The sequence below is a fragment of the Palaemon carinicauda genome, chromosome 8, assembly GCF_036898095.1.
Source record: "Palaemon carinicauda isolate YSFRI2023 chromosome 8, ASM3689809v2, whole genome shotgun sequence".
In the NCBI taxonomy this organism is placed as follows: Eukaryota; Metazoa; Arthropoda; class Malacostraca; order Decapoda; family Palaemonidae; genus Palaemon; species Palaemon carinicauda.
The window spans coordinates 82,741,170-82,766,846 of record NC_090732.1 but is presented as its reverse complement, the minus strand read 5'-3'; the positions used below and the strand labels follow the sequence as shown (position 1 = coordinate 82,766,846).

The window sequence follows — 25,677 nt, the reverse complement described above, 5'->3', positions numbered from 1 at the left end:
TATATATATATATATATATATATATATATATATATATATATATATACATATATATATACATATATATATATATATACATATATATATACATATATATATACATATATATATATACATATATATATATACATATATATATATACATATATATATATATATATACACATATACATATATATACACATATACATATATATACATACATATACCAAGGCACTTCCCCCAATTTTGGGGGGGTAGCTGACATCAACAAAGAAACAAAAACAAAAAGGGGACCTCTACTCTCTACGTTCCTCCCAGCCCAACAAGGGACTCAACCGAGTTCAGCTGGTACTGCTAGGGTGTCACAGCCCACCCTCCCACATTATCCACCACAGATGAAGCTTGATAATGCTGAATCCCCTACTGCTGCTACCTCCGCGGTCATCTAAGGCATCGGAGGCAGCAGCAGGGCCTACCGGAACTGCGTCACAATCGCTCGCCATTCATTCTTATTTCTAGCACGCTCTCTTGCCTCGCTCACATCTATCCTCCTATCACCCAGAACTTCCTTCACTCCATCCATCCATCCACCCAAACCTTGGCCTTCCTCTCGTACTTCTTCCATCAACTCTTGCATTCATCACTTTCTTTGGCAGACAGCCATTTTCCATTCTCTCAACATGGCCAAACCACCTCAACACATTCATATCCACTCTAGCTGCTAACTCATTTCTTACACCCGTTCTCACCCTCACCACTTCGTTCCTAACCCTATCTACTCGAGATACACCAGCCATACTCCTTAGACACTTCATCTCAAACACATTCAATTTCTGTCTGTCACTTTCATTCCCCACAACTCCGATCCATACATCTCAGTTGGTACAATCAGTTTCTCATACAGAACTCTCTTTACATTCCTGCCCAACACACTCATTTTTTTACTACTCCCTTAGTTGCCCCCAACACTTTGCATCCTTCATTCACTCTGACGTACATCTGCTTCCACTCCACCATTTGCTGCAACAACGGACCCCAAGTACCTAAACTGATCCACCTCCACAAGTAACTCTCCATTCAACATGACATTCAACCTTGCACCACCTTCCCTTACCGTACATCTCATAACCTTACTCTTACCCACATTAACTCTCAACTTCTTCCTCTCTCATACCCTTCCAAATTCTGTCACTAATCGTCCAAGCTTCTCTTCTGTGTCTGCAACCAGTACAGTATCATCCGCAAACAACAACTGATTTACCTCCCATTCATGGTCATTCTTGTCAACCTGTTTCAATCCTCTTCCAAGCACTCGAGCATTCACTTCTCTCACCACTCCATCAACATACAAGTTGAACAACCACGGCGACATCACACATCCCTGTCTCAGCCCACTCTTACCGGAAACCAATCACTCACTTCATTTCCTATCTTAACACATGCTTTACTACCTTTGTAGAAACTTTTCACTGCTTGCAACAACCTTCCACCAACTCCTATAACCTCATCACATTCCACATTGCTTCCCTATCAACTCGATCATACACTTTCTCCAGATCCATAACCGCAACTTACACCTTACTGTTTGCTAAATATTTCTCGCATATCTGCATAACTGTAAACATCTGATTCATACAACCTCTACCTCTTCTAAAACCACCCTGTGCTTCTAAGATTGCATTTTCTGTTTTAATCCTATTAATCAGTACTCTACTATACACTTTTCCAACTACACTCAACAAACTAATACCCCTTGAATTACAACACTCATGCACATCTCCCTTACCCTTATATAGTGGTAGTACAATACACACACAAACCCAATCTACTGGTACCATTGACAACACAAAACACATATTAAACAATCTCACCAACCATTCAAGTACAGTCACAACCCCTTCCTTCAACCTCTCGGCTTACACCATCCATACCAGATGCTTTTCCTATTCTCGTTTTATCGATATATATATGTACAGTATATGTATATATACATACATACATATATATATATATATATATATATATATATATATATATATATATATATATATATATATATATATATATATATAATAGAATTAGTAGTATATGCTGATATGTAAGCTGTTTGAAGATTGCAATTCATAAAAAAATTAAGTTTTGAATAAGTTCATCTTGTAAGTTAAGCATTTTTGTTATATCCCTGTTCATAACCCAAGTTATTTTCTGTTTTAAGTTATATGGAGTAGATTTATTTTCAAAAAAAATTTTTTGCAGATGATAAATTGGCCATTGTCGCACTCCCTCCACAAGAAGGTAATATTTTTACAGTTGCTTGCATTGTATCTGCTTCTCACCATAAAACTATCTGCAGTAGGACTAGTGGATGTATTATTCTTGAATGGTACTATTTCAAATTGTCATAACATTCTACTCATGCATGTAAATTCAAGTGATTATAATTTATCAAATGTTAATCCAATCACTTGGAACTATTTTTATCATCGTTGTCATCATCATCAGAATGATCAGAATTCTCGGTTTTTACTTGAATCCATTAATCATGTGGAGTAGAATTTGATGTTGGCCATATTAGCGTATGCTTGAAGCTTTAAATTTAAATTTCCTAATGTACTCTTCAAGGCAACTGGATTGGCACATTATAAATCACTGCCCTTTTACATTTTGACTTTTTCATGTTCAGTATACTGATTACCGACAGGGACAATATCTTAAATTTCAAATAAGATTTAGTTTCAAATCTTGCAGCTATTTAGGCTGATAGATATTTTTTCATTCATTTTTATATGAAAGTTTATGCCCAGTTGAGAATGTATAAGTAAATACCTTTAACCTTAGGTAGTGTTGTAGCATAACTAGGCTATTTCCTATATATGAAAATGATGGTTGAATTGCCCATATTACTTCAGATATACCATAGCAATTAGTCCTTGATTCAATTTTAAATTTTATGATTTTAACCTTTTAGGTTATTAATATTAGGTAAGTTGCAATAATTTTTGTTTGGCAGGAATTTGTAACCGGATGTCAGGGTTCTTCATCAGTATTTCCTGAAGAAATGAAGTGAATGCTGTACTTGATTGCTTTTCTTTTGTATGACATTTAAATGTATAGTTAAATTTGGGACTAATTTATTATTTCAACTTATTGTATCAGCTTTCACTACTGCTGAACTACGCATTTTCAATGCAATTTCATCTCTTTAAATGACAATTTGTTCCATCCAAGATTTTTAGGCATTATAGACTTCTGCTTTATCAGCCCTTTTATATCTTTGTTTTGCATGGGTAGTTATTTTCCTTAGGAAAATGGGTAACTTTGGTCATAGATTTTCAATAAGTGGCTTATTTTGTAATACATACATTTTAAATACTTTATCAAAATGAGAGAATTAGAATTTGTTCCTTTAGGTATTTAACAAACACCAACATTTAATTCTAGTCACTATTTCATTGGCACCTTGGAGATCAAACAATTAGTTGCAAAACAGTGTTGGAATGGATATAGCGTTAATTAGATCCTCACCCAAGGATACTTCTATTGTGTGCCATTTTTACACTTTGATATTGAAGTATAATGCAGTACAGAAAGGAGCCAAAAAGAATAAAAAAATATTTTTAATAAAATAGGTATATAGATATGAAATAAAGGAACGTTAAACCTCATTTTAGCTAATAAGAAGTGGAAGGTGCCGATTTTGTTACTTAGAAAGGGAATCTCCCTCCATAAACAAGTTTGGTAACTGCCCTACTGGGGTTATTTCTCTTTTTGTTCCTATTCAGGCACTAACAGATTCACAGACTTTACATATTTACATAAAACTGATCAAGAGAAGATTCTCTGTCTTGCTTTTATGAGTTTTTTTTTAAGTTATTTGATGGAATGTTAATATAAGACTGCCTTATCTGGGAGGTATTTTTCAGCCAGTGTAGCTCAACCCATCATATCTTTATCAATGAACTTGGTACAGGATTTCTCCATCCCCTTCCTTTTGTTATCTGGTACTGCACATTGTTTAAGTGTTTTCAACCACAAATTTATACTGTATTTTTCAAATATCCCCTACTGAATTTACCCTGCTTTATATTTCTTTGGACCTTCATTACTGCCAGTGGGTAAAGCTTCATTAAGGCTTAAAAGTATGCGTTGGAACACACTCTTATTCACCATACCTTCAATCCACAAGATTGAAGCCTTTGTTTTTAGTGAACAATACACCATTTACTTCACTTTAGCAAACAAAGTGAAAGAAAAGATTATTAGAATGGAATTTAGAAAATAATTGTGTAGTTTATACTGTAGTTATGAAAATTATTTTTCATTAGATATTTGGAAAAAAATCATTCAATGTCTTGAATCATTGTAACTAAATGTATTAAGTTAGCCTACCTGACTAGTACAGTGGTAATGTGTTTGCCTAGCATTCGCATGGCAGCAGATTGATCCCAGCGTGGGGCCGCGTGTCTAAGCTATTTACTGTGGAGGCCACTGCTGTGGTTCGGCACCACCTTGGGGGTTTGGGCTTGCCTGGCTGGTGTTCTGGCGAGTATCTATTCTGATGAAATTGGAACTGAAACCAGACTCCTTTACCTATCCATCCCTGTCATAAACTCTAGTGGGTTATCCAAAATAAACATGTTGAGCAGCGTAAATATATTGATAAGTGTTGCATTCCACTACTACAAATGTATTTGCACACGTATAGGTATGTTACAGTAATTTATTCATTTGCCAATGCAAATGAAATTGCCTATTTAACATTTCATGTTAGTCAACTAAGATTTATTTAAATATCAGATATTTTTTATTCCACATACATTAGAGGTACACTAACTACCATGCTCACTTACCTATTTCATCCATATTCTACACTTGCTCTGGCTTGTACCCTTTGGCAATAATCTCTCAAAAGTTTTACAGTGAAAGCCTTTGATGCTTTGTGATCTGCCATTGCTGTTTCCCCTGTTGATCCTCTTGTTCTTTCTTAAAATTAGCAAACCATCCTGTACTGCCTTGGAAAAGCATAGGTGGCATAGATATAGTATCATGACTTATGTTTGGTTATGGCTCCGAAAGAGTACTTTGTGAAAGCTTGAAAAATCTTGAGGGTCATGCCTTTCTGAATGACTTTAAGAAGGCTTTCTCCATCTGGAACATGGCCATGTTCATCACTATTTGCAAATGATTAGTACTGAGCAGGCTGCTTGCAGTTACAGCGCAAATGATTAGTGCTGAGCAGGCTGCTTGCAGTTACAGCGCAAATGATTAGTACTGAGCAGGCTGCTTGCAGTTACAGCGCAAATGATTAGTGCTGAGCAGGCTGCTTGCAGTTACAGCGCAAATGATTAGTACTGAGCAGGCTGCTTGCAGTTACAGCGCAAATGATTAGTACTGAGCAGGCTGCTTGCAGTTACAGCACCATGGATTTTGGTCTCCTTGATATACCACACATTACTGTACTCAACCAACGGTGGCAAAAGACAAACCTTTCCTACACCACTCAAGTACCTTGAACTTTTGCTTCAAGGTAGTCTCTTCCTTTGATAGTCAGGAGTAGGTTGGTAGAATGATTAACCTCTCAAAGCAATCTTTGCAAAAATAAGTTCCAGGTACACTTAATGGGAGCAGAGAGACAATGTATGCTCATACTATGGTAGGTGCAGCAAGACTCAGACTGAGGGTGGCCTGCTGTTTCCTGGGAAAGCAGTAGGGTAAAAGCAAAACAGAGCTGTCACAGAAGCTATGAGATGATGGCAAGGAACCAAATTTATTACCTGCATGAATTTGTGGGTCTAGCTAACAAATCTACAAAGCCCCAAAAGCCAAATATGCCAGTGGCAATGTGTCTTAAGAGTTCTGTAATGAATTTTTATTCATCTTATTCTTCCTTTTCTTATGGTGCATACAATATATATTTGGTTTATTGTTCTAGGTATCAGGAATCTCTAGTTTACTTCGTAATAAAGATTTAAAAACATCTTAACTCTGATGAGGTGACTTTTAATAATGACTCATTATTGCAGTGTAGCAAACTAAGGTTACTTAAGATTGTCCATTATAGATTTGAAATATCATAGGACATCAGATATTCCTTTTGAGAATTTGAAAGCAGCAATATTGCCATGGTTGTCTATAATTTGTAAAACCATGTGTAAAAACGATATCCCAAATCGGGAATACTGAAGCTCTGCAAAAAAATTTTAGTTTGACCATTCTCGCATTTTGGTAAATAAAGTATAATTGTTGTTTTCATAACAAAGACTTCGTGCTCTTGAAATTTATCAGATGATTGCCCTCAAATGTAATGTCCTTGCATGCGTATCTATTTAATCTTACTTTGTTAAACAAATCTTGTAATATGCTAAGTCAAGGTGAAAGAGCTTGCACTGAAAAGTTTCACATTCCTCGTAGCGTAGTCATACTCGTGTATGTATTTTGTCAACCTATGCCCCTATTATTATAGTTCTAGGAATTTCCGTACTATTCATTAATCTCTTGCTATTTTGACTACAGTAATTGCCTCATTATTCTCAGTATATTAGCTTACCATTTTATTTTGGGATGAAGTTTTCATGTTCCAGCCATTTGATCTAGTTCTTTTTCTTATTTCATTTTATGTATAATTATAACGTCTCCAGCCATGATTCTTGGGTTCTCTTTGATCAATATATTTTTTGCAGGCATGTCCAGACGAACTTTTAAAAATTTTTTCAAGTATTTTTACAATTCTTTAATGCATGTAAAAGTATTTAAATTTTTTCTGTATTTCAGGATGAATTTATGAAATTATTGTTTTTCAGAATCCTTGACTTTAGTATTTGTGGAGACCAAGAAAGGTGCTGATGCCCTAGAAGAATTTTTGTATCGACATGGTTACCCTGTTACCAGCATTCACGGAGATCGCAGTCAGCGAGAGCGTGAAGATGCTCTCAGAGTGTTCCGTTCTGGCCAGTGCCCTGTACTGGTTGCCACTGCAGTATGTTATTTTCTGTTACAGTACTTTGGAGAATATGAAATTTTTTTTTATTGGAGACCACTGTGTTTATTCATGGCAGGTATTTATCTTATTTATTTTTATTTTTAGGTTGCTGCTCGTGGTTTGGACATTCCACATGTTAAACATGTCATCAACTTTGATTTGCCTTCAGATATAGAGGAGTATGTTCATCGTATTGGTCGAACTGGACGTATGGGTAATTTGGGTAAGTACTGTGTACCTGTTGAAGGGAAGCAATTAATCATTTGAAATCAGATAAAGCATTGATATAAAATAACTAAGGTACAGTAATTAGTTTGCGAAGAAAACTTGTAAAGTTAAACTTACAAAACAGTGAGAAGAATTTGCATTTCAGGACTTGCCACAAGCTTCTTCAACGATAAGAACCGCAATATGGTTCGTGATCTTGTGGAGCTATTGCAAGAAGCCAAACAGGAATTACCCAAGTGGTTGGAAGCCATTGCATCGGAGAGTCGCTGGGGTGGTGGAGCACGCGGACGCACTGGTGGAAAGCGCTTTGGTGGTGGATTTGGATCTCGAGATTATCGCCAGGCTGACCGAAGCAAAGCTAGTCATACTACTGGCCCTGCAAGGCCTGGTGGAGGATTTAGCAACTTTGGTGGTGGTTAGTTATTGTGGTATTTTTATTTCTTTTACACTGTAACATTTGAACAGGTAAGTCCAATTTTGTTATTTTTGCAGTTTAAGTTTGAAAATAATGAACTGTTGAAAGGTGGTTCCTTCATCCCCAGTTTTTTACCTTGTGAGGAGTAGTGCTCTCAGTGCACATTACGTGGTGCACTGTAGGCATTAATTATGGGTCGTGCTTCCAACTGGACTTGCTTTATATCATTCCACTTTACCTAGGTAATGCTTCCTTCCACTATGCTGTTCAAACTGCTTTACCTTTTAACTCTGGTTTTTTCCCCAAGAGTACTTAGCCCAAAACCAGAAATCCAATCCTATATCCCAACCCTATGACAGCTTAACCTTATTACATTGTTCAGAATTTATTCCTTGAATTTTGGTTGTGCAAAAATTACTAATTATAAGGTTGTATCATTCTTCCTTTCAACCCTTTGAGTGCCAACTCCTCACCAAATGATTTGGTACTCAAGCCACAGTTTCCTTTTTCTTTTGGATATTTTACTGGATTCATCTTGGCACAAAATCTATACAAGATTAGGCTTTACAATATGTTTTATATTACTAAATAAATTCCCATTACATTGATATATTATGTTGAATATATTGTAAGGTTTTCATATGCCTGAATAATAGAGGAAAAAATTATAAATACTAGACATAAAATATACCCAATGGTAGCAAAGAGAGTAGAAAAATTGTATGTAAACTATGTCCAATAGTGGTCAAAGGGTCAGTTGATAATGGTTCTTGATTTATTTCTGGCCAATTGAAAAAGATTTTTTTGTTTACGTTTAGACTTGAAAATATTTATAACCAACCAACAGAACCAATCTGTCATCAACTAATTATTTTTTACCAAAATTGAAATTTAATGTTGATCCTCATGTTTTAATTGTTGAAGAAAATATGAATAAACAGTAAATAGATGAAAGCTAAAAAGTTGTAGGTGTAATATGTCCCCGCATTCCCTTTGAGCTTAATTATGTTGTACTTTTTTTTCATAATATCCTTTTTCCTTCAAGGAGCAAAAATCTTTTATGTCATCTGATAAATCTTATCCCTTTGCACTTGACAGGTGCCCTTTGTTTCTTATTGCAATATTTTGATATTATTTGCACTTGAGAAATGAAAATCCTATCCTTTGTTCAGTTTGTACATACAATACTAACAATATATTCAGTCTCCTAAGTAATCATGAAATGACTTGTGCAGGAGTCAAGAGATCAAAGTAATGTAGCTCTGCTAAATATTTATGAAAGCACTAAATGACCACCTGAAACCAGTGCCTTTCCTCAGAAGTCCTAGATTTATGATAAAATTTAATCTTCAGGATGTAGTGCCACCATTGCACGTTCATTTTAGGCATTGCTTTGGTGTCTATGTAGCCTTTCCCTCTTACACCTCTGCTATAAATGACTCTGTCCCCATCCCAGGGGTGTTGCCCAAATTCAGAAATCTATTCACTACAATAGTTTGACACATGAAATAATGTTTCATTGCTCATTGTTATATCTAACTAAAGCATTGCTTGCCAAGTGAGCATTATTAGTAAAGATTAGTATCATGACTAGTATCTCTTACACTTCCCCCTTTTGACTTTCTTAAGCCAAAAGAAAAGATTTTTTCTTTATATGGCAAAAAAAAAGGTATTTCATTAAATCAAAATATTAAGGTATAATGAGGTGTAACTAAATTACTCAATAGTTTGCATAGCTTGGAACTCGCTATTAGTGCCAATAATTGAATTGGATTGTGTCAGTTGAGTGGAGGGTAATTGAAGTGAGGCCGATTCATTGATGAAAGACCTGTGTCGTTAACCATTGGCTCTTCCATGTTCAGAGAGTTCGACCCGGTGAATATACGTGCAACTTGAGTTTCTAGTTGTGCGATAGCGCAACAATTTGCGCTTTGCTACTGCCACTCACAAGTAACCTTTAAACAAGCTGTATGACAATTGGGTGCATACCATTGGTATCCCAAAAGAGTAGGAAAGGAATCTCAAATGTTTTGCAGTAGATGTTCCCTGTTACCAAATAGACAATACTATCGTAATTATGTTTGCAAGAGAAGCGGTAAGGTAGATCTCAGACTTGAAAGTTGCTGGAACAGATTTTATCGAGTCGCCTAAAAAGAGCTTTAGTGGGTAATATAATTAAAACAAATCATTACACTGTAATGTCCATTTAGATTTAGGCCATATATTCCTTATACGTATGCAAGACTGATTTATGTGACCAAATGAACATATTCTGACATATATATTCTTTTTACTATTCCTTCTTCATTAAATAGAACTTTTCCTATCTTCTTTTTTTCCTTTTCGTATGGTTGCTGCAATTCTTTTATTTTTCTTCTCTCGTCATTAAGGTTAGTACAGTAAAGTAAGAAATGGCAAATACTTAAGACATCAACTGATTAAGCCTGTGTTGATTTTGGCCTTGTAAATTAGTGGCTGCTGGTGATGTGGTCAAATAAAAGTTTAGGTTGTGATTTATATAGTTTTAATTGTAGTTTTAGTTCGTGTTAGAGGAAATAGGGGACAAGGTAATCTTTGAGTACGACATTGTGGAGTTTTTTATTTTAAACTAATTTAGGTAGTTTGTTACCAAAAGCTAGAATAATGGCAGGTCTACAGTATTAATTCATTTTATTTGAAAACTATAAATGATTTCATCCCATCACTGACAACCCCACTCCATTAGTGTGTGGGAGTCAGCAATATGTACATCATGTGAGGTTCATGATAATAAACTTGAAAGTTGATAATAAAATTTGCTACTTCTATACAGTACTCTTGATATTCATATTTATGCACAACCTCCTCGCTGCTGCTGATAATAGTTTTGACCAAGGTCTATAGAAAAAAAAGAGGTCAACCCACAGGTAAATTGTGGGGGAGCAGGGATTAGAGGGTAAGTTTTGTGATGTCATTGAGCACCAGTTGCCAGCTAGAAACACAGTTCAGTCAGAGCTTCCTTTGCAAAAGTTCATTATTCTTCATTATATGGTTAAGGATAACATAACTATTTCAGAAAAATTGTTAGATTTTGATGACTGGAGGTCGTGATAAAATACTGAGAAGGTTTTTAAGAAAAAGTAGGTTTTAAAAAGTTGCATATAGGAAAGAAATATTATTTAAATTCTATCTGGAAATATTCAAACTCCAAATGTACAAATAAGCTGCGTGCATTCATATATATAGATACAGTCTTTACACTAATAATTTACTAATGAATATACACTAAAAAAAAAAACTAATAAGGTTTTACAAATTGTTTCCAGTACCAATTGCACAGCTAATTTTACATTTATACACAAAGCCACTGACATTTGCGTTTCTCCAAGTTTATATGATTTTTTTTTCAAATTGCTTTTATTTCTCTTTATAAGTTCTCATACCAAACAACAGTGGACAAAATCAGTCACTTAGCTATTAGTTTCATGAGATGAAGAGCATCAGCAAAGACAGGTAACGCGATCAGTGATGCTGAAATATACACACTTATGCCTAAGGCTTTCCATAACCTAACATTTGTAGGACCTAGGTCGTTAAATATAAACACTTGGAAAACTCGCTAAATTCTATCTTAATGATAGTAAATTTTTTGGAGCATAAAGAATATCTGAAACTGTCATAACTATATTTTTAGGCAATGTGATATTTTTTTTTGTGCTTAATTTAATAACAGGCTTTGAAATTTATGGTTTGATATCCAATATACTAACCCAACTATGTAACGTAGAAATGGAGGAGAAGAGTTGAATACTAAACACCAGCTTCCTTGCAAGCAAACTGTAAAATAGTAAATACTGGAAAACAAAGGCTGGTAAATTAGAGCGTAGTATGGTGTGACGTCAGCAGTCACCGCATGGCTAGTTTGCACAGTAGAGGACGCAGTTTGTGTCGCTGATGGGTAGACCTCTTATTCGATAGACCTTGGTTTCAACTTTGACTGAAGATGAAGACGGTATGGCTTAGTCAATCCATCGTTATTGCCATTAGCTGCTAGATTGTCTCATTGCTAAGTGTCAATCCAAATAATTTTTGAGAGAGGAATTCAGGTGATTAAAGAAGTAAGTTGATTACCTTTACAGTTGGCTGATCTTGCTAACAACTTTGAGCTATCCTACTTATGTATCAAGAATTCCTATGGCTGTCTAAATAATAAAGTATTGTACTTTAAAAAAAATTTTCCACGCAGGTTCTTATGAAAATTTCTATCTAGTGGACTTACTGTAATTATTTTTAATTAGTAAAATATATTTACTTACCCCAATATACTAATCTTCCAGGCAAGCAGTAGTTTTCATACTAACACATTAAGGTGAAGGAGAAAGCCTTCAAATTTTCTTGTACTGTAGTTATCTACCTATTGTATAAACAATATATAAGGATCAGAAATTGCCTTTAATTATAAACTTGTCTAAAGCTTTTGTAGCCACCATGAAAAGGTTATCTTGTCGCTGGAGCTTGGTAAAAGCTGAATTGAAAAGGAGTGTGCTTTTTACATGAATATTGGCAAATCTACAAAATTGAGAGCAGATGACTGCAAATCGAATCAAGTGGTAAACTGTACCTGTATTAGAGTAAACAGTGGGCAGTTTCAGTACTTCAAAATAAGATAAATCTTTTATTGTAAATTTTATTTGAGAATTTTACTTGGTCAGTATCTAAAAGGAGCCTTAAAATTGAAAACAAATTTTATTAGTTTTATTGATTTTGTGTACTCTTTATTTTGTGAGTATTGAATTTTCATCAAATCAATCCTTATCTAATGCATCATTACATTAAAGACGTACTTTACTTTCAAATTATTTAAAAGTAGCCAAAAATAAAGTGATTTAATTTACATACAATTATAGCACTACAGTATTTTATAATTTGTAATATTTTTTGTGGCCTAGCCTTGCCTTGGTTTAGTCTGTATACCAAAATTTTGCTGATGATCACAATATCCTTGTATAGCAATGAGATGTAAATAAATTGAGATTCAAGACATACCCTTAAACATACGTTTAGTGCATAACACAGAATCTAATCTAAAAATTGATAAAAACTAGGGTTTTTTTAGCCCTTAATTTTTAAAGATATTTCTTTATGGAAGTTTCAATTAATTTTCATGTGCAGATTAGTGTACAGTGAACCCTCGCTACTTCGCGGTTCGACCATCGCGGATTCACCACTTCGCGGATTTTTTTCATAACCCATGTCTATACATATATTGCGGATTTTCCGGAAATATCGAAAATACCGCGATGTGACCGATGGTGCGAGATTGGAGAAAGTAAGGAAAATTGAATCATGATTGATTTTCAATATAAATGAAACTTTGAGGAGCAACAAAGATATCATTTGTTAGAGAGATAGAGAGAGGTAAGGAATGGGAGGTAGTGAAAAGTAGCCCACACAGAGAGAGAGAGAGAGAGAGGGAGAGAGAGGGGGGGGGTTTAAATGTAATAAACAAAAAAATTTGATAGGTTATAACACATTGGTGCTTATGTAATATCAACTGTATACTGTAGACGGTTTGAATAAGTTAAGAAATGGTATAAATGATACTTTGTTAGTGTATTCGTACACACTCAAGAGCGGCAGCTAGATGACAGCTGATCTAATCACAGCCAAAAGTAAAAAAAAAAAAAAGTCAACAATACTCGATTTTTAAAACACACCCGAAATTTAAAAACAAAAGTACACGCTTTCTTAATGTGCAATTAACTATTTAAAGAGTGGCAATTTTCTAGAATAAAATGATATTTCCCAAAAAATAGTGGTTTGCTGATGAAATCGGATGCCCTATTTTTGGCTATGATTGAAATGGATGTAGACTCGGCCTAATTATTTCATTTCGTATTTAATTGACACTAAGAAAACTAATTTTAGTTTCTTCATCTAAATGTAAGTATTGTATAACACGAAGAGAGAGAGAGAGAGAGAGAGAGAGAGAGAGAGAGAGAGAGAGAGAGAGAGAATGAATCAGCTGTTGTACTCAAATGGCGTGTTTTTGTTTCGTGAGAATTTCATCGCCACGACTTTAACAACAACATACTGTACTGAACTTTACAGTATTATACAGACTACTGTAATATGATAAAGTAAAATATTTGTAATCTATTTTATATGAAATGGGGCTATTTTTGTTTTGTTTAAAATTTACATTTACGTATGTAAAACAACTCTCTCTCTCTCTCTCTCTCTCTCTCTCTCTCTCTCTCTCTCTCTCTCTCTCTCTCTCTCTCTCTCTCTCTCTCTCTCTCGTAGATTGTTTTCCTGCTTTGCTACGTATGTATGATTTTATATAGATACGGTAAATAATATTTGTAATAACATATTTTATAAAAGCTTTTACTGTAATATCATTATTTATCACTTTCATCATGCGGGTTAAATTCCTTAGTTTGTTTACTGAGCGTACTTTATGACGCCGTCGTTTCAGGCGGCGTCATAAAGAAAAAAATTTCATTTGGAAGTCCTAAGAAAAATTAAGTAAAACATTAGTAATAACCAAATCAACATACTGTACTGAATAATCAATATAATTGATGCAAAAACTAACCTATAAACAGATGTGTAAATGCGTCTGTTTCTTCATTAGGATCAGAGATAAACGTAAACAAAACATTGGTTGCCATTTTTTATCGTGCTTTTTGGCGTGTTTAGGAAACGCATGATATAAAGTCGCCTTTAATATTTGTGCCTGTTTTAGTTTAGGGTACTGTATTACATGCATTAAGTGTTCTGTACATTAAAGGGTAGTTTGTTAACAGTACTACGTACAAGGGAAGGTTTTAAAAGTCTGAATATACATGTTAAATAAATAGGTAAATATGGTGTTACTACTTCGCGGATTTTCACCTATCGCGGCCGCGTCTGGAACCTATCTACCGCGATAAACGAGGGTTCACTGTATTGTATATATTAACCCTTTCAATTCCACCCTACAGGAGAAACAACTGTTACAGTTCTCAATTCCCTTGCTCTATTTTCGAGTGTCTTTTACAGCTCAAACTTTGTATAAAATTTTAAGAAAAAGTAAATGAAAGAAAATCTGTATGTAGAATAAGTTAACAAGGCTTAAAGGGAGTGGAAGTCCTCGGACATAGAATGTCTTGTGTGATTCAAAGGTTTAAATTCCTATCACAGTCCTAGGGATTTTAAAATACTGTATAAAGAAGAGGTCTTTTAAGAATGATAAAAGTTTTTGGCGATATTTATGGTTGATAAATATTCTTTTTCCTTGCAGCTGCCCCACATTTCAACCATTATGGAGGAGGTTATGGAGGCTTCAGTGGTGGAAACAGTGGTTATAACAACTACAACGCTTCCGGGGCCTCGGGGACGGATTGGTGGGGTAACTGAGCGCTGGTAGCGGGAGCTTGGGCACCTTGCCACCTTGTGCAAAACTTGTTATATCTGGGACCCTACAATTAGTGGAAGTGCAGTGTTTGCTTTTCTTAGTTTAGTTGGGGGAAGTGTAACAACCACAACCTCCCACTTGTTAGTTTATAAGGTTATTTTTGCCTTCCCCCAGCAAAAAGTGTTTGTTGATTACGTATACTTTACAGACAGTAAGTGGAACTTTCAGTGAAAATATGCTTGAAGCTGGATACCATTTATCGTATTTTTTTTTTTCTAATTATTCTTATCACTGACAAACGTTTTCCCATCATAGTGTAATTACCTCTTCATATATTGACACAATTTTTCCATGAATAGTGTTTAACATACTCGTCCCCAGAAACAAGTGACCACAAAGTGGCATAGAAAAAGTTTCAGCAGCAGTCAAACTTTTAAGTGTTGTCAATGTCCAAACCCTGCTGACTGTTTATGCAGATAATGAACCACAATGTTGCGGGGTTCTCCTTTAAGCTTGAAGTTTTCTTATGTCACAAGCTTGGAACTTTGTCTTGAATATGTTGACCTTGACCGAAAAGGCTCTGTCTTGATGTTAACTGCTAGAAAATCTGCATCACAAACCAAATAGGACTTTATTTTGAAAAAGGACTTTTATATTTTATATCTTATTTTTGTGTGTGTGACTTTGCAATCAAGAGGAGGGGCCTCAAAATGATTATAGTTGGTCTCGCCTCTTATCCATTTTCATGGGTATAGAATAACCATGATCTACTGTGTAGCACTGAGGATTGTAAGCCCTTTTTAATATATTACATAATTAATTTTTTTCTTTCTGATGTAAAGGTGATGATGTAGAGACAGGTCAGATGTGTAACATTGTTTTACAATCCCTTTGATCCTAACTGCCAAGGTTGGCTGCTGTTAACTTTTGTGTCTGGATATTTAATGTAGCGGTGGTGTTGCTGGGTGAGATCAGAATGAACCTCTACCTATATTGTCGTGGAGGAAGAGAGGAAAAAATAATAAGAATTTTCTAATTTAAGTGAGAGATCATTGGACCACCCAGGCAACAGCAACGTACACACTGTTGCGTTCATTAAGGTATTATAATATGTAGACTTCTGTAGCATGGCTTTTGGGAAGTTTAATTGAGTATTTGATATTTTGCCGTCCCTTTTGATTGTAGCATTGAGGAAGCCTCTGGAGCAGCTGTGATGAAATATCACTTAAGTAATGATGGCTCAGAAGAAAAATTTGAGTAACTAAGTAACCTGTCAAATTACATTTGAATTTAGCCCAAATATATACACTGTTATGTTGGTCTTTATTTATATTTATATATGTAGATTAATATTTAGAGGATTGATTCCTCAAGAGGCTCTGCATGGAGATATCTATGTCTCTCCTTCTGGTTTTGAAGACCCCACTGGTTTTTACTTTAGTTTGGTTGGACTTGGGTGCTGGTTGCAGCATCCTCTACACAGTAGCGGCCAGAGCCGCAAAACATGGCCGCAGCATCACTCAAGCCTGGTCTCTTGAAGGCAGTGGCTAGCATGTTGCAGTAATGATCCATCCCTGAGTCATACAAATCACCTGAATTATCTCAGGGCTTAGGCTTATCCAGTGTTCGACAAATGTGTTCTGTCTGGTGACGTCACAGACTGGGCAGGGAGGCATCGCTGAGAGAAGTAGCAGCGGTGTATTGATGCATCTCTTTACTATAATTATAATGTGGCACATTGCAGCCTTCTTAGGTGTTAAGTCAAACGTCTTGTAAATTACAAGAAGGCCATGTGTACCTGTATTATTCACTTTGGCGAACACTGCCGTTATTACTGTGATATAGTTTGTTGCCCGCGACGAGGCGGGTTATTGGGTGCGGGGCCAGGTTTGGGTTGTGGCAGAGAACGCCCCCGGCAGAGGGCTGCCAGCTCTTCCCTGGCATAAGCTAGCAGGTTTGAAGCAGCATGTACTGATAGCAGTCAAGGTACAGCCCACATTCCACTTTTATCATCATATCCTCCACAAATGGTTATAGTTATTTAATTTTTTGTAATCTCAGTCATAGTCTGAGCATTGCCAAAGATATGTTAGTTTGTATGTTCATGTACAAATGTCTTTATTTAGTGATCCATATTTGTTATTGTAGATGATGCTGCATAGGCAGACACTGCTTATGCTCCCTCAGACTAACTCTAGTCGGTGATGGCGCACTGTTCCTTTTTTATAAGCAAGCAGGAGTTGTGTGTGAGTGCAGTAAGAATTTGGCTCCTGGTTCCTAGTGAACAAAGTGAGTGCCCTTAGATCTGACTGTTAGGGCATTTTCCCAAGCTAATGTTTCTGCTCCTTGTAACACGGTGCTAGGATTAACTGTTTTATCCAGGAGCTTTTGATCAGGTACAAAGTTAGCACAATGATCTGTTAGAGATATTTACTGTGTTCAAAACTAATCTGGTGATTTTTTTTTCATTTTAATTATAAGCACTGCTCCTGCAGTGGGATGCTGCATTGCATTGTTAGCTAGGGTATACAGTATGAATATACATAATAAATTTTGCAAAATTTTAACTGCTCATGGTACAATGATTTGTAGGTGTGTACAGATGTGGATTTTATGTAACTTGCTTGTTGGTTATTAGCCAAATGAATATTATAGTTATGATTATATATGTAGAATTATTGAACCAACATGAATGTCACTTTTTGAAATGTGTGGATATATAGGCAACTTATAATAGGGTTGCGTTGCTCCCTTGCAAGTGCTGTCAACCACCACAAACCAATCAATACTTTTCAGCTTTAATGGTATAGCAAAAGAAAGTAGTCTCAAAAGACTTTTTATGCGAAATATCTGTTATACTGCTCTTTTGGCTTGATTGTCAGCAGTTGTAGATGGGAGCTGAGAGGGAAATTAAACTTTCCACCAAGGAAGAGCAACGTCATCTTCCGGGCCCTGCGAGAGCTTTAATCATTAGCTCTTCCGGGAGGGTCAGGAAGTGGTCCTCATCATTTCCCATGGAAAGAAAAGTGTACCTAAAATATTGGGGAAATATACCTGGGGGGTCTCTGCGCCAGATATTGTGTAGATAAAATGTACTGTCTTTTTATACAAGATTATAAAATATTTTTTATTTCTCTCATTTCTAGAAATTAAGGAGAGATTCACATTGATAGGGATGGCAAATTACAGTCTACTACTATACTATTATATTCACTCTGGCATTTAGAACATTTATGAACCTAGAAAATGTATTCAAAGCTTTATCAAAGTCAAATAAAAATTGTAAAATATTTTGTGTTTTATGTCCAATTGTATGTTATTGTATGGTTTCAAGAATATCAAATGATTATACCTAATGATTTGTGAAGGAGAGTAAGACAGTTTTTTTTTTTCTTAAAAGCCAACTAAGATAGGAGACTGACAATTAATCATCAAATAGTGCAAGATTACTAACTAGTTAATTTTGAATTTGATGCACTTGTACCAATCCCTAGTTTTTTGTTGATCAACAGTAATTATTTTAATCTTTTGTGGATAGTATTATATATCTAAAACACTTAGCCCCCAAAATGGGTGGATGTTGGGCACCAAAATAAATTAGTTTGCACTCATTCACAAACTTGACGGCTCACTGAAGGTAAAGGTTGATTTTAGAAGGTGGCCCAATAATTTTATCAGTCTCAGTGTATTGACAGCTGTTAATGGCTTGCTTTGATGGTGACATTTTTGTCGATATGGGGTCTGTTAAGGGGTTTGTGTGCAACATAGGCTCTGTTTAGAGGTTATGTGCAATATGAGTAAAAAAATCCCTGACCATCCTATCAAACTTTAAAATAGCAAAAGAGCTTGATCGATGTGTAAGATGGCAATATTTTAGATGCCGTCCTTTATTTTTATGAACCTCTCTTGATCTACAGACAGTATTGCTGCTTCTCCAGAAGCTTAGTTTGATCGACATTTACCTGTAAAAATTTTTAAAATCCTTTTTCTTATGAAACATGCCAGTGTCTGTCATGTAGTAGTTTCTCAGTCTTGTCAGTTGTGTTCAGACGTCTCCAGAATGTTTGCTGCTTGTGCTTCAAGATGCATTCCCGTTTTTTTTAGCAATTACTACGTTAAGTGTGCTTGGAAAATGTTTCGAGGAGATCATGATCAATAATCACTTAATTTGGTTTCATGGGTATTACTGTTATTTAAATAAACATTGTCAAGAGTGCATTTATTATTATTATTATTATTACTTACTAAGCTACAACCCTAGTTGGAAAAGCAGTATGCTATAAGCCCAGGGGCTCCAACAGGGAAAATAGCTCAGTGCGGAAAGGAAAAAAGGAAAATAAAATATTCTAAGAAGAGTAACAACAATAAATACCTCCTATATAAACTATAAAAACTTTAACAAAACAAGAGGAAGAGAAATAAGATAGGAGAGTGTGCTCGAGTGTACCCTCAAGCAAGAGAACTCTAACCCAAGACAGTGAAAGGCCATGGTACAGAGGCTATGGCACTACCCAAGACTAGAGAACAGTGGTTTGATTTTGGAGTGTCCTTCTCCTAGAAGAGCTGCTTACCATAGCTAAAGAGTCTCTTCTACCCTTACCAAGAGGAAAGTGGCACTGAACAATTACAGTGCAGTAACCCCTTGGGTGATGAAGAATTGTTTGGTAATCTGTGTTGTCAGGTGTATGAGGATAGAGGAGAATATGTAAAGAATATGCCAGACTATCCAGTGTGTATGTAGGCGAAGGGAAAATGAACCGTAACCAGAGAGGAGGATCCAATGTAGTACTGTCTGGCCAGTCAAAAGACCCCATAACTCTCTAGCGGTAGTATCTCAACGGGTGGCATTACATTACCTCTCTTGGAAATGTAATTCTTCTTATGCAAAAACAAATCTTTTATGGGTATACTCTAGCATGTGAGCTGGTATGGTCGATAAAGATTCAACCAATATGGCACCACCCTACTTGCCCGTGTGGCGGTACGACAGGCTGGGTTGGGGCAGGGAACCACTCTTAACTCTCCCCATTCCAAAGTCTTCATTGCTTCTGTGCCAATTGTTTTGCTCATCTTTCTGAATGAGTGCGAAGCAAGTGTGTTTTTTGTGGACTTCAGTGTGGAAGGATGGTCCATGTGGGACTTACATGAGTCATTTGGAAGTTGAGACACTTGTGAGTCCAATGTTAGGATTGTAGGGAATGGGAGAAATTTCATGTATGTAAAAAGAAATCTAAATGAGATCATTCTCCTTCACTGCTTCAGGAAAGAGCCTTTGTCATTAGGTCGGACGGTGACTCGAGGTTTATCCTGAAGAGGCGGATTCTTCTGCCTACCATTGAGGTAGATCCTACATTGGAGGTCGATCTCCTTGATGCTACTTTGTATCTGGTCGTTGAGTGTGCTCCAACTGATGCTTGCCACAAGACGGCTGAGAAGCGTCTAAGGTTTCGCCACGCTTTAGCACCCAGGACTATAGACCTGAGATCTCTAAGGGAGTTCTCATGTTATACACATTGGGGTTTGACTTTGTTTTGAATTGTGTTCACTTGAACACATCTAAAGTTTTTGAAAATCTTTTGGCAAAACATCTACATAACTTTGCTAAAGGTAATCATCTGTTCCCTAGTCAGTTTGGCTTTCATAAAGGCCTTGGAGCATGTGATGGCCTCACAATCTCCATTGCTGCACTGGAAGTTCATACAATTGACCTTTGTGTTAGTGCTCCCTTTGATCGTGTTAATCATGAGGCCCTTGTTTTCAAACTCAAACAGTTGGGAGTGAATGGGTCTTTTCTTAGCATCATTATTTAATTTTCAAGTAATAGATTGCAAGGAGTTTTTCTTGATGGGCACCATAGTGAGTATAGGAATGTGATATCTGGTGTTCCTCAGTGTAGTGTTCTTGGCCCATAAACTTTCATACTATATACACATGACATGGTTTTACCCAGAAAACAAGCTCTTTGCATATGCAGATGATGCTAGTCTGAATGTAGATATGAGTTTGCTGAATCCCTTAATAGAGATTTAGCTACAATTTAGTTCATGGTGCAAATTATGGGGCATGTAGTTGAATCCTAACAGTCCAAAGTGTGATTGTGAGTAGGTTGAGAACAATGGTTCCTCAACATCCAGATCTCAACCTTGATAATGTTTCTCTGTGACCATTTTGTGATTCTCAACAGCAAATTTACTTTTGAGAAACTATTAGGTCTGTCTCTTCTTCAATTGCATAAAAAATTGGCTTTGAGAAAGTCTCTTCAGAGTTTTGGTGATCAATCTACAGTATTCTGAATTGCTTTAATTCTTTCATTCTACCTTGTTTCAAGTATTGTTCTCCTGTCTTCTCTTAATTTGTTAGACTGGAACTTGCATTCTATTAAATTTATTATTCCAGATCTAGTTATTACACATTTGTTCAGTTAGTTCATTATACATGTTGCTTAAGATCTTTCATAATTCTGACTAGGTTGTTTCAAAATATTGGTTCTAATTGGCACATTATTTTTTCTTTATTGGGTTTTCCTTGTAAATCTTTTCAGATAGTGTTTTACATTTGAATTGAAGTGAATGAGAAAACAAGTCCATGTCTCGATATAAGCATCGAAAAATTTATATGATTGCATTAAGTTAGGATATGACAACAATATATTATGATGACGAGCACTTAGAGCACACAAGAATAAGTACATACACTTAAATATCCTAAGGCACTTCCCCCAATTTTTGGTAGTGGCTGACATCGAACAAATAATAAAAACGGCGGGGTGACCTTTTCCACTGTAAGTTCCTCCCAGCTTGACCAGACACTCAACCGAGTTTGGCTGGTACTGCTAGGGTGCCACAGCCCACCCTCCCCCGTTATCCACCACAGGTGAAGCTTCATAACGCTGAATCCCCTACTGCTGCTACCTCTGCAGCAGTAGGAAGAATTAGTAGTTCTGCAAAAATAAACAAGTCGACCTTACCCCGTATATTCGGAACACTCACGTATTCAATAAAAATTTTTTTTGGAGGATCCTCGTACTCTGGCAATCAAAACATGGATCAATTCTAGGGATTAACAACTTAAAAATGTGCAAAACACTAATGTAAACAATAATCAATGCTTCCAAAAAGTCGAACCATTTTTTAGACTAAACGGGCAAGAAGTTGACTTGCCAAGTTTACGAGGTGTCCCAAGGGGGAACCGGGAAGAAAGGTTGGCACTGTTCATTACAGCACCTCATAGCACAAAAATATTCATATAAAAGATACAAATTATCTATTGATTATTATTACATAAATTATTTAATTCAGATTGGTACAATTAACTAGGTGGGTAGAAGGAATTATGTAGTTGTCATGGGTGACTTAAATGCTAGAGAGGTAGGTGTCATTGGGAAGTATGGCGTACCAGGTGAAAATGAGACTGGTAGATGTGTGTGTTGAACAAGAGATGGTAATAAGTGCTAGCTTTTTTAAAAAGAAAGATAAAAATAAGTATACATGGGTAAGAGTGGCAAATGGAAGAGTAGTAGAAAGGGCATTAATGGATTATGTGTTGATAACTAAAAGAATGTTTGGAAGATTGAAAGACGTGCACGTATTTAGGGGTATGGCTAACGGTATGTCTGATCATTTTTTGGTGGAAGGAAAATTAGTTGTAGCAAAAGAGTGGGGGAATAGAGTAGGTGGATGTAAAAGGGAGCTAGTGAGGGTTGAAGAGCTAATAAAACCGGGGCTAAAAAGTAAATATCAGGAAAGGTTGAAAATGGCATATGACGAGGTGAGAGTAAGAGAAACTAGTAATTTAGAGGAGGAGTGGAAGTTAGCAAAAGAAAATTTTGTTGGGATTGCAAGTGATGTATGTGGCAAGAAGGTTGTTGGAGGCAGCATGAGGAAGGGCAGTGAATGGTGGAATGAAGGAGTGAAGGTAAAAGTGGAAGAGAAAAAGAGGGCTTTTGAAGAATGGCTGCAGAGTAATAGTATAGACAAGTATGAAAAATATAGAGAGAAAAATGTGGAAGTAAAGCGCAAGGTACGTGAGGCAAAGAGGGCAGCTGACCTGAGGTGGGGTCAGGGACTGGGTCAGTCATAAGAGAATAAGAAGTTGTTTTGGAAAGAAGTGAAGAGAGTAAGGAAGGCTGGCGCAAGAATTGAAGAGACAGTGAAAGATGGAAATGGAAGGTTGTTAAAAGGAGAGGAGGCAAGGAAAAGGTGGGCGGAATATTTTGAAAGTTTGCTGAATGTTGAGGATAATAGGGAGGCAGATATAATTGCTGTTCCAGGTGTTGAGGTGCCAGTGATGGGAGATGAGAATGAGAGAGAGATTACAATAGAGGAAGTGAGGAGAGCACTAGATGAAACGAGAGTAGGAAAAGCATCTGGTATGGATGGTGTGAAAGCTGAGATGTTGAAGGAAGGGGGTGTGACTGTACTTGAATGGTTGGTGAGATTGTTTAATATGTGTTTGTTCCAACACAAATACTTACCGAGAATTACTTCCTTAGGAGGGTCCTTGACCTCTCAATCTCGACCAAGATTTTCCCTCGCTACCCCTCTATCTCGCTCCATATAGTTTCTACCCCCGCCGCCAGGATAAGCCCTGCGGCCCGGATTAAGGCAGGTCACTGCTTTCCCGGGTCAGGATGTTCATTAAGTTCTTGGTCGTGAGATGTGAAACATCTCACCCTCTCGCTTAACTCTCGATCCTTTGGCGCGTTGTGATCCCACGTGTTTCCAGTGTGGGGACTAGTGTTTTTTCTGCGATAGTGCGTTTTCGCAAAGTGTTCTCAGTACGTTCCCCTTGCGTATATCCAGTGTTCCTGTAACTCATTAGTGTTGGCTCTTCGTGTGCGAACGATGGAGCATGTGCGTCGTTGCCCTGGTCCTAGAGCAGGAAAGTCGTGTGGGGCTTTCCTCTCTAAGCCAGAAGTGGACCCTCATTCCCTTTGTTCCACGTGCAGGGGTAAAGTTTGTTCCTCCTCGGACACGTGTCCCGAGTGCGTGAGTTGGGACGGCATTCAGTGGGTACGGTATAGTACCAAGAAAAAGAAGTCGTCGAAGCGTTCCCCCAAGAAAGTGAGTGGCGTGTCCTCTTTACAGTCGGTCAGTGATCGGTCCGACGAAGCCTCGGCCTCTCCGTCTCCTTCGCAGAGGAGTGGGCAACAAGCCCCCAGTGTGATTGTTAGCCATAGTGTTCTCCCCGGTGAACCCAGTGTGAGGGAGGAACCAAGGGCTGGCCCCTCTGGAGAGAACGGAAGGGCCGCTAGTGCTTCGGGGGAATCGGGCCACGTGGCAGGGGATCACGCTTCCTCAGAAGACCCAGTGTGGGGCAGTGTGGCTATTTCAGACTCCCCCCCGCCCTCGTGGGCCGGTGCGTCGGGTTCTCCCCCGCCAGAGGACAACCACGCTAGAGTTCGTCGCCCGAGTAGCGATGCCTTCGGGTGGAAATTGCCGAAGACTCCGGGGAGATCACCGCTAAGGATGGACGTGTCCCTGGGTCCCTGGCCTCCTAGCAGGGACAGAGTAGACTCGGTGCCCTCGATCTCTACAGCAGTTCCCGAGGACTTCCTCCAGCACCCTGTCTCGGACGATCGACGGCGAAGAGCCTCCCCCGCGCATCACTCGAGCAGTCGTTACGCGAGGAACGTGGCGCCCTCGGACTCTTCGGAAGCAGATTCATCCTCCGGAGGAGAACGCAGGGAGAAACGGCACCGGAAGAGAGAACGGACCGATAGTGATCGTTCCCGCTCCAGGTCGAGGTCGCGGCACAACAGGAAGCGCCCACGCTCTCACTCCCGTAAGTGCAAGAGGGAGGTCTCTCTCGGCGGCGAATGGGTCTACGTCCCCTCAGGAGAGTCCAGAAGGCACCGCTCTCCAGACTCTCGGTCCAGTGAACGAGCCTCTAGGTTGTCACTGCCTACACACAGCCTAGAACCGCTCGACCTGCCACGCAGGAAGGACCTCGCTCTTAGGCACAAGTCCTCGAGGCCTCCGGTTCACCCCGCCCAGCGGGGGGAAGCGCGCTTCCGAGAAGGCAGCCCGACTGAACCAGCCCAGCTGGGGCGGTCGTCGAGCAGGAAGGACCGGTTTCCGGGGTCGGGTCTTCCCACCGGGACCGTGTCCTCCTCTTCCAGAGCCTTGGGGCAGTCGAAAGGCCTCCCGGAGTCGGTGGCCCCCGCCCTACGGCGAGACCCACCCGCGTACGGGGCGCCCTACGGTTACGGGACGTCCTCCCTGGGACCGAGAGGAGAACGGCCGGTCTACCGCCCAAGCACGGCGCCCCTACGCCAAGCCGAGGCCTCGGTCGACGGAGGCGAGGCTTCCCCGTCGGAGGACTCCGCCTACAGAAGGGTGGTAGGCCTCGTCAGAAGGCTCCATGAAATTCCGGAACCCTCGGCGCTTAAGGTGAATGCCTGGAGGTCGAGCCTCTTGAGATATACTCACCGTGACGTCCTTCCGAAGTCCTCCCTGGCCCTGCCTCTCGCCCCAGACCTAGTACTGGGACAAGAATACATCGACAACCTGGTGGCCAGCAGTGCGGAGGCCCCCAAGTCCCAGAGTGCCTCCAAACTCCTCCAGGGTCTCAAACTACAGGGCAAAGTTTATATCCCGGAAGGACGGCGCCAAGGTCCCTGTAGGGTGGACCCAGCCTTGGACATCCTGGGACAGGGCGGCTCGGACGAAAGGGCCTATTCAGCCCCTGTGT

The 25,677-nt window shown here is 38.3% G+C and overlaps 1 protein-coding gene across 7 annotated transcripts in view; it reads left to right on the top strand.

The window, feature by feature from the left end:
* The window catches only part of bel (ATP-dependent RNA helicase bel), a 112,396-nt gene extending 94,121 nt beyond the window's left edge, over positions 1-18,275 (top strand). For 6 of the 7 annotated variants that reach the window (XM_068378702.1, XM_068378701.1, XM_068378698.1 and 3 more), the window contains 5 exons: positions 2,239-2,277; positions 6,783-6,958; positions 7,067-7,184; positions 7,335-7,604; positions 14,872-18,275. In XM_068378702.1, the coding sequence (XP_068234803.1) occupies positions 2,239-2,277; positions 6,783-6,958; positions 7,067-7,184; positions 7,335-7,604; positions 14,872-14,987 (719 nt within the window). In that variant the 3' untranslated portion in view covers positions 14,988-18,275. The remainder of the gene's footprint in view (positions 1-2,238; positions 2,278-6,782; positions 6,959-7,066; positions 7,185-7,334; positions 7,605-14,871) is intronic. The other variant, XM_068378700.1, reaches the window with a different exon arrangement.
* Positions 18,276-25,677: the final 7,402 nt, after the last annotated feature.